The 12,164-nt window shown below is 44.0% G+C and overlaps 1 protein-coding gene across 3 annotated transcripts in view; it reads right to left on the bottom strand.

Annotated features, from left to right (window-relative positions):
* The window catches only part of PRKCB (protein kinase C beta), a 340,114-nt gene that overhangs the window by 75,865 nt on the left and 252,085 nt on the right, over positions 1 to 12,164 (bottom strand). For all 3 annotated transcript variants that reach the window (XM_045848918.1, XM_045848917.1, XM_045848919.1), the window contains 2 exons: positions 10,699 to 10,795; positions 1,454 to 1,600 (listed from right to left, as the gene is read on the bottom strand). In XM_045848918.1, coding sequence (XP_045704874.1) covers positions 1,454 to 1,600; positions 10,699 to 10,795 — 244 coding nt within the window. The remainder of the gene's footprint in view (positions 1 to 1,453; positions 1,601 to 10,698; positions 10,796 to 12,164) is intronic.

The raw sequence follows: 12,164 nt of genomic DNA, 5'->3' as shown, positions 1-12,164 counted from the left end.
AATAAGAAAAGTATTATCTGGTGATGGCATGCTACAAGAGTTGAATATAATGAAGAATGAGTGAATGACTCTCTGAGAAGGTGGCCTGGGAAGGATTCTCAAAAGAGGTGACATCTAAATTCAGATGGGAATTACAAGGAGCCAGCCATGCATCACAAATGTTCTAAAGCAGGAAGGAGCTTTACATGTTTCAAAATCCCAAGAACCCTATTGTGGCCCAAGCACACTGGGTAACAGGAGAAGAAAAAAAGTCATCAGGCAGAAATTATATCAAGGGTCATCATAAAGAGTGATGTCAGCCAAGGACATAGTATAGAGTTTACTCTAATTGTGACCAGATGTCATTGGAATGTTTTAAGTAGAGACATGTCTTGACCTAATGCAGTATTTTAAAAAATGATTATGGCTGCAAAGTGAAAGGTATATTAACTATAGGTCACAAATGTGGAAGCAGGGAAACCACGTAGGAGCTTCTGCAGCATCCAGATGGTATATATGGTTTAGCTTAGGGTCTCATTAGAGAAGACACAGAGAAGTCAGTTCATAACATACTTTGGAGAAGCAGGTGTCAGGACTCACCAACTGATTGTACATGCTGGGGTATGTGCCGTTTGGGAAGAACTTAAGGATAACTGTCAGACTTCTACCTAAGCTACAGAGGTGGGAAAGAAATTCATATTTTTACACACCTGAGTTGATGGTATGAGATTTATACTAGACATTTGTGGCACAGAAAGGGATTAAAAGTCTCAAAACAACACTAAACAAGTCAGAAATACTCACAACACCATCTCAATTTTAGTAAAACAGCATCTCCCAGTATCTATAAAAGCATACAGAATGGCTCTATGAGTCCCAGGGCTGTCCTTCAACTGTGCTACTATGTGAAAGGAACTGTTTCCATTCTTAGCTGTAAGAGTGATTTTTTCCAAAAGGCAAATCTGATTGTGGCATTTCTCTGCTTAAAAACTTCCAGTGCCTCCCCATTGCACTGTGAATAAAATCCAAACTCCCCATCAGAGCTCATGGGCTGTGTGTGCATGATCAGGCCCTGCCCATCTCTGCAATCTCACATGCTACTACCTCTCTTACTCATGGCATTTTGGACCCACACCTTCTGATGGTGCCTAGAATGTGTCAAGCTCTCTCCACTCCAGGACCTTTGCACATGTTGGTCTCTCCCAGCTCTTTGAATGCATGGCTGGTTCATTCTCATCCTCAAGTCTCAGTTTGTATGTCACCTCCTTAGGCAATCGGAGTGGGTCCTCTCTTGATCTGTCTGTGACACAGCACTCTACTCATTTCCTTCAGTGTCTACTACAAACTGTAGTGTAGACCTGTTTACTTTTTACTCTCTCCCTCACTAGAATGCAAACCCCACATAAGCAGCAAATGTGTTTGCCCTGTTAGTCATTTCTTCTGGAGCAGGTATCACCACCCAGCCACACTATACCTTGCCAAAGCTGCCTTTCCCAAGCACCATCAGGAAGTTAAAATCACTCAGCTTCATCCGGTCCCTGTTCCCATTGTTGTCAAATTTGGCTATGGTGTTGGTCGTCTTTTCTTCCGGAGCCTTGGTTCCCTGGCCGATCTTGGCTCTCTGAAGTGGGAAGCACACAGACACATCATTAAGGTTTGAGGATGCCTTTGTGGGAAAACACATGTAGACACTGCACACTGGTTCCTGTCACTCATGCCCCATCTCCATTCCTGTGAAAAGCATGGCCCACATCTGTTCTGCAAGGCCTAAACCTGGAGACCATCCTTGGCACCTCTAATTCTCTTGTAGCCCTCATGTCCACACCAGGAACAGTCACTTCTTCCTCCTACCTGCCTCCAGAATTCATCTTCTTTCTGTGTCTACCAACATCATCTACCATCTCCTCTCACCTGGACAACCTACCTCAGTTCCCTCCACACTGGGGTTCCCATGCAGCCAGAGTGAGCTTCCACTTCCTCACACCCAACCAAGTCACCACCTGCTTAAAATGCTTCAGTGGTGACCCATTCCTTTTAGAATAAAGTCTTCAGACTTTTGCTGGTCGATATGGGACAGGATGATAGGGCCCTCCCTAGCTCTCCAATCTCATCACTTCTTAGATCCTTCTTCCCTGCAACTCAGCTTCATTCTTTCACCTCCCACCTCAGGGCCTTTGCAAGTGCTCTTGCTGCCATGTGGATAGCTATTCTCTCACCTTCCTTCTCTAACTTAATTACCCCCAGTTTCACTTCCTCAGGGAAGCCCTCCTTGATTCCTCATGTCTGAACCAGTTGTCCCTACTTGCTCTTCATCCGTTTCACTTCCCATTTACATTAGATGGTAACTGCCTGTTCACTTGTTTCCCTCAGTGCACTGAAAACTCCGAGGGCATGGACAATATCTCATTCTCCACAATTTCCCTAGTATATTTCAACTGATATAGTTTCTGGCTCCATGGGTAAATGAATGGGCAAGTGAGGCCTATGTGTGTCCTCAGTGCATTGGGGGACGGACCTGCTTATGGGAGCAGCAGAACAGTGACTCAGATGGCAGCAAATGCTCCCAAAGAAGCAGAGAATGGGAGACCAGCAGTCACCAGAACTTTGTTACTGATTTGCTTCTAGGAGTGAGAAACTTGTGGCATTAAAAGCTCAGTTTACAATCCCGACTCTGGGGTTATGATCCTGAGTTAACAATGCTCCTTCGTCCAACATCCCAGACTTTTCTGTCTCTCTCAGAGAAACAGCCAAAGGCCACAGATAACCTGGCCCTCCCGCATTCTCTGATTTCAGCCCCTTCTCCTTGCTGCCACCACACTGGCCTCACTGCTGTTCTCTGAAAGCACCAACCACACTCTTGCCCTAGGACCTTTGCGCTTGCTGTCTTCTGTGCCTAGAGCTCTTCCCAGAGAACTCCCTCACCAGAAAAGAGCCTTTCACCAAGTGCCCAACATGAAATAGCTCTCAGATATCTCTCTCTGCTTATTCACTTTATTTTCTCCATCTCTTGTCACCACCTTATAAACCAGATATTTACTTGTTTCTTAATTTATAGTCTTTCTCCTCACACTAGAAGACAAACTCCATGAGAGCTGCCCAGTGCAGAGAGGCACTTACTTGCATTTGGTGAATGAACTTTTCTAAATTTCAGTCGCCTTTTCAAGGAAATGAGTTAATGACATGAGATAATACATTACAAAGTTCTCAGCACCATGCCTGTCCCTTAGAAGATGCTCAGTGAATGGTAGGTATTACTATTATTGTATTGTTCACTTTTATTTTGAAGACAAAGAGGCAAAAAAAAAACCTTTCCATGGTTTTTAATATCATGGAACATTCATTCATTCAAGAAGTACTTATTGAGTGCCTGCTACATACCAGGGATTACCTTATATTTGGAGGATGTATCAGGGAGGAAAGCAGATAGCCATGCTCAAAGAATTTGCATTCCAGCAGGAACTGGGTCTTCTACCCTATGTCCAAAATGTATTTTGGAGTTACCCAGGAAAAGAATTTGGAGTCACAGCAGAAACAGTCTTTAGAGACCAAAGAACAAGACACATTCAAAGAACTAAAACGCTATTCCACCTGGCTAGAGCATAGAGTGCGAGGCAGACACAGCCTGGGATGCAGCCAGAAGGACCTTACAAGCCCCATCAGGAAGATTCAGCTGATTCTGAGCACACAAGGTTTTCACAAGGCTGTGGTGTGACCCTATCACATGGAGGAGAGCGCCCTGGGCTTAGCGAAGAAAGCCATTTAGAGGACATGAATTTGGAAACCATTATGAAGTGACTGCAGTCATCAAGGTGGAAGTGGCAGGGCCTGAACTTGGTGTCTGCAGTGTGGATGGAATGAGGTAGGCCATCTGGGAGACAGACCGGACGTGGATTGGGTGATGGAGGTCAGGAGTGAAAGACAACTCTGCTGTTTGGAGCATCTGGGAGGACAGTGGTGCTTTCTGCTGAGATGAAAGGTGGAGGAGGGGCAAGTGTGGGCCAAACGGTGAGAAGTGACTAGTCTGATTTCAGAGTCATTGAGAGTCCCCCTTACCTATATATAGTGGCTTAAAACTGCAAGGTTTATATCTTCCCCATTGGTGAGGTTCCATTTGTCATGCTGACGAAGCATCCACCATTGTTTTCTTTTTGTAACTAATGTTGAAAGGTTGAAGTGGATACAGGGAAATGAAATCTTAGGTGTACCACTCTGTGAATTTTGACAAATGTATACGCACAAGTAGCCCAAACCCTAATCAAGATATAACACATTTCCATCACCCTCAGGAGGTTCCCTCGGGCCTGTTCCCAGTCCATCCTCCTCCCACACGGGGAATCTGCTCTGACTTCGACCCTCAAATGCTGGTTTTGTTTGTTCTTGAACTACACCTAAATGGAGTGATAGAATGTGACACAATAAGAAATATATTTGGTTTCTGTCCCTCGTGTTGCTGACACAGAACTCCTGAAACCCTTGGAATTTCCTCAGTGACAGGGGTGCTGGGAACATCTTTTATTCTACTATTTGGCCTTTGTTCTCAGTTCCTAGCATAGAGCTCCTAAACCCCTTGGAATTTCCTGTATTACAGCAGCATCTTTTTTCTAGAAGGGGACTCTTGGTGGGCTCTGGAATGTCTCCTGGATGGAGGCTGGTCCAGGAGGACCAGACCATGACTGGAAACTTGGAGCTTTCAGCCCCTATCTTCTAGAACTGGAGATCAAGTAAATAATTGATCATGCTGACATGATGAAGTCTCATAAAATTCCATAAACTATGTGGTTTGCAGAGCTGCTGGGCTGGTGGACGCATCCACAAGCAGGGAGGGTAGTGCACCCCAACTCCACAGGAACAGAACTTGCACTTGGGACCCCTCTGGACCTTGCCCTGTATAGCTGTTCATCTGTATTCTTATCAGATAAACCAGTATAACAAAAGTGTTTCCTTTAGTCCTGTGAACAAATTACTAAACCTGAGGGGGGGGGGGGGCCTGGGAAGCCCTGATTAGTAGCCAAGCCAAACAGAGTACAGGTAACCTTGAGTTCCACTATTTGTGATTGGAGTCTCAAGTGGGGGCAGTCTTGTGGGATTGAGCCCTTAACCTGTGGGATCTGCGCTAACTCCAGGTAGTGAGTAACAGAATTGAATTAAACTGTAGGACACCTGGCTGGTATCTGCAGAGAATGGGAGGATTGCATGGTGTGAAAAACCTACAACTTTAGTGAAGTATCAGAGGAAGCAGTCTTGCATTTGGCTTCTTTTGTGTGTGGTAACATTGTTGAAATGTACCCCTCTTGTTGCATGAAATCAGTAGTTTGTTCCTTGTATTGCTGTGTCGTGTTCATTGTTTGTATTAATCCCCTTTTGGGCTACTAACAAAGTTGCCGTGAACATATGTGAACATACTCAGTCAAGTTATTTTATAGTAAGATATGTTGGGATTTAAGTGTCTCTGTGACAACCCAGTGTGCATACCCAGTAAGAAGTTGTCTATGTGGACTGGAGGTTAAGAAACAATACATAAACCGGAGACAGGGATTTGGGGATTACTGGCATGGAGGGGGTAGTTGAAACCACGGGATCATCAGGGAGAACGCAAATAAGAGAAGAGCCTAAAACAGAAGTTGCATTGCCTTTTTTGAGCCATGTCCTCCCGTCATCCCAAAGTTTTACTTTCCAGCCCCCAGAATTTTGCTGTCCAAGCTGTCTTGACCCAAACACATTCTTCCCTTCCCACCCTGCCATCTCTTTGATTTATTACTACGTCCTCAACCTTCTCTGAATCCTGATTCAGGATGCATCCAATTCACACACTCCATTCTTCAACCTGTGAAGATTCTCCCACTCCTGACTGTCCCTGGTTCCCAGGCCCCATTCCAGCCCTGAGATTTTCATGCCCACCACCTGTAGATCCCAAAATACCCTGCAAGTGAAACATGACTGCAGAGCAAAATCTTCCCCATTTCTCCAACTGACTTTGCTTGAAGGAAATTTTTTTTCTGTCCTTCAGGGAGCAGTGAGTGGCCAAAAGCTTCATCCCTTAGTCCTCCAAGTGACCTTCTTTGCTCTGAATTTGAGGCCAATAGTCCTCTGTCCATATTTCATCCCAAATTGCTTTTGAGTCTTTTCTCATAGATATGTGTTGGAATCTTAGCTCCTAGTGTGATGGTATTTGGAGGTGGGATGTGGGACTCCCATTCATGAGGGTTGAGCCCCCTCTGCACTAGTTTTTCCTCCTTCTTACTATCTGCCTGAAAAAAATTTGAGTTTGTTACTCCTATATAGTGAGATTTGGAGGACAAGAACTCTGTCCTGTGTTCCTCTGAAAGTCCCATAATTCCAGAGTGACCCTAAGGGGAAAAAAAGACACCAACTAAAAAGGGCTCCTGGGGGCTAACTGGGCTCAAAAAGCAGAAGCCTAGCAGCCATTTCTGCACAAGGGCTTTTCACATAAACTGCACTTTGCAAAGGAACCTTTGCAATAAACTGCCTGCCTCCACAATGGAACTGCCTGTTTGCACTGTGTTCCTGCCATCTGAGCCAGCCCTCATAAAGGAGGTCATTCCCCATCCAATCAGAGCTATGCAGCTCTGACCAATCACAGCAGCTCTATTCTGACCAATCAGTACAGTGCCTTTGGAGCAATCAAACTATGAGGATTTGGAGTCTTAATTTGCATAAGATGGACCAATCAGGGACCAGGGGTGGGGATTTCTGTATATAGGCTGGCTCCCCTTTGGCTCAGAGAAGAGGCCTTCTACCAAAGACTAAAGACTGTGTTTCCCAAGCTAGAGCTGAAACACAGAGCAGACCACTGTGGAGCAAAGCAGACTGTACCACTGTTGAGCTATCTGCACCAAATAAAGTCTCCTTCTTCACTGCACCCTAAATTGGATATTCCTGTTGGCAATGAATTGGTGCCAACAACCATTAGCCTCAACAACCAGTGACCCCATGCCTAGAAGGTTCTCCATCAAATCAAACATTTTAAAATTGAGGCCCAAATTAAAACTATCCTCTGTCTTCCTGGGTTGGATATGTCTTGAGAAACAGGAACACATTAATGGTTACCTTTTCATGTCTGTGATTTAGAGGCCTAGAACCCAGTGTTCAAAGAGACAACAAATAGACTGCACTTCTGAGCAGAGAGCTCTGCCTGTTTCCAGACTCTGCTGGGTAGAGTGAAGGCACCTCAGCAGCCAGCCTCCATGGCTTCATTTCAGATGACTAATGCCTGTCCTGGCTTAAGCTATACTCCTTTGCCATCCCCACCTCTCCAAGGAGCTCCCACAGCCCTTCCCACCCCTGCCGGTACACAGCCACAGGGTCTAGGACTCCCTGGCCCACAAGCAGCCTTTCCCAAGCCCAGGAGTATGCCCTGAGCTTTATTTATTTCAAGGGGGAGCTGATAATGATAATGACAACCTGATATTTGAATGTTCTGACATGCCAGATGCTGTTCTTTTTTTAAAAAAAGATTTTATTTATTTATTTTAGAGAGGGAAGGGAGGGAGGGAGGGAGAGAGAGAGAGAGAGAGAGAAACATTAATGTGTGGTTGCTGGGGGTCATGGCCTGCAACCCAGGCATGTACCCTGACTGGGAATCGAACCTGAGACACTTTGGTTCAATCCACTGAGCTACGCCAGCCAGGGCTCAGATGCTGTTCTAAGTGCATTTGTCATTCAATCCTTACAAAACCTTATGAGGTAAGAAGCACTGAGTCCCCCATTTTACAGAAGGAGAATTAAAGGTTCAGATACTGAGTAACTTGTCTATAGCACTCAGCAAAGAAGGGGCAGAGCTGGGATTCAAAGCCAAGCAGCTTGGGTCTGAAACCACTGGTACAGAATAGGCTACACTGCACAGATGCAGGCCCAGGTGTCCTACCAAGACCCTGTGGGACACTTCTCTCTACACCTGGGCTGCTTGTCTAGAACACCCATGATCCTGCCTGTGGGCTCATGTCCTGGTTGTATGAGAAGCACAGCCCACGAGCAGGGCAACTTGGAAGTGCTGGCAAGTTAATTCTCCCAGAAGCAGCACTTAGCCACAAGTGAAGGGAGCAGGTAGATGCTTCAGTTTCCTGTCCCTAGACTGGGAAACCCTGTAGCACTCAACTCCCAGCTGGATGAAACCCCAGTTACCCACAGTGGTAACTTACTTGGCAACACATGCTCTTCCGGCTCCCTTCCTTTCCCTGTACCACTTCCCCACTACTCTGTGCTGCCTCCGGGGATCTCCTCCAAAGAAACCATCTACACTCGAATCCTTATAGTCCGCTCAAAGCAGAACAATGACCAGCTGTGGGATGTAAGAAAGTGGCCTAACCTGTCTGGGCCTCAGTTCCCTCACTGGTAAAAGAAAAACTGGGATGTTAATAGCATTTACCATTCAGACCTGTCATAAGGATTGAATTGAATGAGTTAATATGTCTAGAGTACTTAAAATAATAAAGAGCACATAGACAGCATTTTATTAAATTTAAAAATTCTAAGAAAATTTTAAGAAAAATGTCAGAAAACCCATTCTGAACCATCTAAAATGGTGCCTTCCTTTCGCTGGCCCATCAGCAAGCCACAGTCAGAAAAAAAAAACAAAAAACAACAGAGCCCACACGGAACTTCTTCTAAAACAAATCACACATAATAATCGCACCCTACTCACCCTACTGTGAAATTCTCTTACCCCAATCCCAGCAGCTCAATTTTACCATCACTCAGAATTTCTCTACATGAGAGACTTGCAAGTAATTTCTGAGTCATTCTGGGTGCTAATTGGTTATTGCACAGAGATTACATTTCTCATGTTCAAGGTCAAGTGAAACTCCACTATATGTCCAAGAACAATTTCATTCTGTTGGAAACTTTTTTAAGCAACAACTATGGTTGGAGCAATTATAATCCAGGTATTAACAAGTGTCTGCAGGCTCGTGCTAGAATTAAAGGGGGCACATTTTATACATGCAGACAAAATAGTCCTTTACTTCAAGTCAGTAACTGGCCCAGATAAATGCTCTGTTCATGTAGGAAATATGTTCCTTGGTGTTCTGAAATGCCACTCCAGCTGCCCTAGGACAGAAGAAATCATTTTGCACAATTGAGACTTCATTCTGTACAAGCAAATACTGGCCTTTTTTTTTTCACCCACAGTAATACATTTTAACACAGCAGTGAATGGATACATCATCAGGAAGGTGAGGGAAAGAGATGGAAAAATGTTTTCTGGAAGGCCTTGTTTTTTATCAAACAGTGTCCAGTTCTCAGTTCTACTGGATGGGAAGTCCTTCTATTAACTCTTTGGGTCTTGAGCCAGGTATACAGTAATGACCCTCAGCCACCAAGTTCAGTGGAGAATGACTCACACATAGGCTCAAGGCCAGCATGCTTATTCCACTCATTTCCAGAAAGGGATATCCCACTTGGTCAGAACCATCGCCACAGTACAGGTTTTATGGGGGGCATAGGCTCAAGACAAGGGTCAGCACTCAAGTGCCATTCCTGTCAAGTTCAGGGGGAAACTAACATGGCTATTGAAATAAATGGCAAAATCCTTGCCAAGGCTAACACAGCCCTTCTACTTGGACCTCCTCCTCCCTCCCCAGCCTTACCTCAACTCACCTTTGGCTCTCCCTACACTGCCCTTCTGTCAGCCTCACATAGCTGCTATATCTCCCCACCACAGGGCATTTGCACATGCTGTCTTTTCTGACTGGAATGCTTTCTGCTCCTCTTGACTAGGTTAACTTTCCCTGTTGTTTTCTCAATAACATCATCCCTGTGTTCTCAAAGTTATACTTCCCTCTTATGTTCTCAAAGTGCCATGGACTTCTCTTCCACAGAACTTACCTGGTCATATTTTTTTTATATTTGCTTGTGTGATTATTTGATGAATGACAATGATGGTAATCTATTTTGTTTTTAGGTGTTGTGTACATTTTTTTCAGAGTCAGCAGGCCATCACTGCTTATCTAGAATTGGTAATTTTCCCATCAGACTCAGTATATCAAGTTTACATGAACAAAATCATGTTTTCCCTCGTGAAACAACTATAAAATCACTCAGTACACAAATAATGAAAGAACTAAAACCCATCTCCACAAAACACTCGCTTTGTAAAAGCAGGGTGTGTCCTACATACCAGTTAACTCTCAAAAAGATGGCAACAGGGTTTATTGGGCCCCACAGAAGAGAAGCAGTTTGTATGAGGCAAAAGCAGAGCCAGCACTAGAGCCAAAGGTCATAGCCAAGGTCAGGGCTCCTATTCTTTGAAATATACACTCATGGTTATTTCATGAAGTCACCAGCACTGTGAATTCCATTTTTCAACAGTATGGCACCATTCTGCCAACATATCCAAATCCAAATTCTATCCCTCAGCAAAGCTAATTGACTTGGCCTCCAAAATACATCACTATTCTGTCCACTTTTATTTACCATCACTACCATCCCAGTCCAAGCCACCACCAAAGTGACCTGGGCAGAGTGAGCACTTTTAAGAAAAGGTCCAAATCTGAATGAAGACAGGGAGGTGGGAATGCCTTCACAAGGCAGGGAACACTTAACTGAAGTCTTGAAGGATAAATAGGAGTTTTCTGAGAGACAGAACATTGCAAAGGCACAAAGTCATGAAAGGCCTTGGAATGAACCACACCGTATATGGGAAAAACAGCACAGAGGTAGACTCAACCAGTTCCCGTTGATGCAAAAAGAAAGACGTCTCACCTCAAATTTCTGCCGCAGTTCCTCATTGCCTTCACCTCCTTCCGGTGGCACGGGCACATTAAAATACTCGCCCTCCTCCTGGCTCAGCAGCTTAAACCTAAAGAGAGACAAGGGGCCAGGACAAATTCCATTACTCTACTTGATAGTATTTTGTTGGTAGAACAAAAGAAAAAGCCTTGGAAAAGCTCTATTTAAAATAACATGTGGAAGGTTTGTGGGTTTGTGTGTGTGTGTGTGCGTGTGTGTGTGTGTGTAGCCAGTATGCTATATATTTTTATTTTTGTAACTATTCCATGGATATCAGAAAAATGTATATTCTGTATTTATAGGATGCAGCTCTCCCCCTGACATACCCACAGCACTACTGTCTTAGTTGTATCACTCAAAACTGCACATTTTCACCTTTTTTTTTTGCCCATTAAGTGTTCTTTCATTCTGAAAGAACTCTATGAAGACCTCTGCTGCCTGTGTGTTCCTATCACACTCCCCAACATTGTGACTATATTTTATTTCTCGCATACTCCAAGCATGTTATCCTAGCACTTGGGCATTTGGATGACTGTGAACCCCACGATGCTGTTTTTCTCTGTAGAAGCCTTCCAGAAGTTCTTGACCTCATGAGACACGGACTCCCTTCATGACACACTCATGAGTCCTAGGGTCAAATCATGTCTGGGTTCAAATATCACCTCCACATTTGCCTCCTAGGATTCTCTCAGAGAAGTTGGTTAGGCCCCCTGAGTCTTGATTTTTCTCATCTTTAACTGGAATAAAAGCCTCTGTTTCAAAAGATCATTGTGAGGCTGAGATGTGATGATGTATGTAAAATAATAAGCACGGTGCCTGGCACTTAGTAAGTGTTCCATAAAAGACACCATCATCACTGATATTAATATTATTATAAGAAACATTATGGCTTCAGTTGTTTTCTCACCACCAAGATGTTTCAGCCTAGTCAACAAGATGAGACTGAGGAAGCAAAAGGAACGTTCCACAGATACTCAAGTCAATGGGTGGGGGGAATATCCCAAAACTCCTCACTCCCAAAAGAGTCTTCCTAACCAGAATTTACAATTTTCATCACAATTTTTTTCTCCATTCACAAATCATCCAGGCAGCTTCTAAAAATAGGGAATCAGTGATTCAAAGCAGAGATGACAATCCGAGCCTCCCATTTAATATTCAATTCTGCCCTTCTGAATCCCCACTGGAATTACAAAAAGATATACAAAAATAAGAGAACATTTGTATGTCTGCTAGAAATCAGGAAAGGTGCTTTCCACACAGCATAGACCTCTGGAAATTTCCCCAAATTAAAGTCATACTAAGAGGACATGGAGCAATATTTGGCAAACATTATTCACCTTTGTGGATTTTGCTAAGTCTGGTTATTATGGACTAATACTTTCATTACATTGTCTCTTTTTTTAATAATAAATTCACTTTGAAGGGACACTTGATAGCTC

The sequence above is a fragment of the Phyllostomus hastatus genome, unplaced genomic scaffold, assembly GCF_019186645.2.
Source record: "Phyllostomus hastatus isolate PE091 unplaced genomic scaffold, TTU_PhHast_1.1 phas_contig_64, whole genome shotgun sequence".
NCBI classification, from domain to species: Eukaryota; Metazoa; Chordata; class Mammalia; order Chiroptera; family Phyllostomidae; genus Phyllostomus; species Phyllostomus hastatus.
The sequence above is the reverse complement of the archived record's forward strand: the minus strand, read 5'-3'. Positions and strand labels throughout refer to the sequence as shown.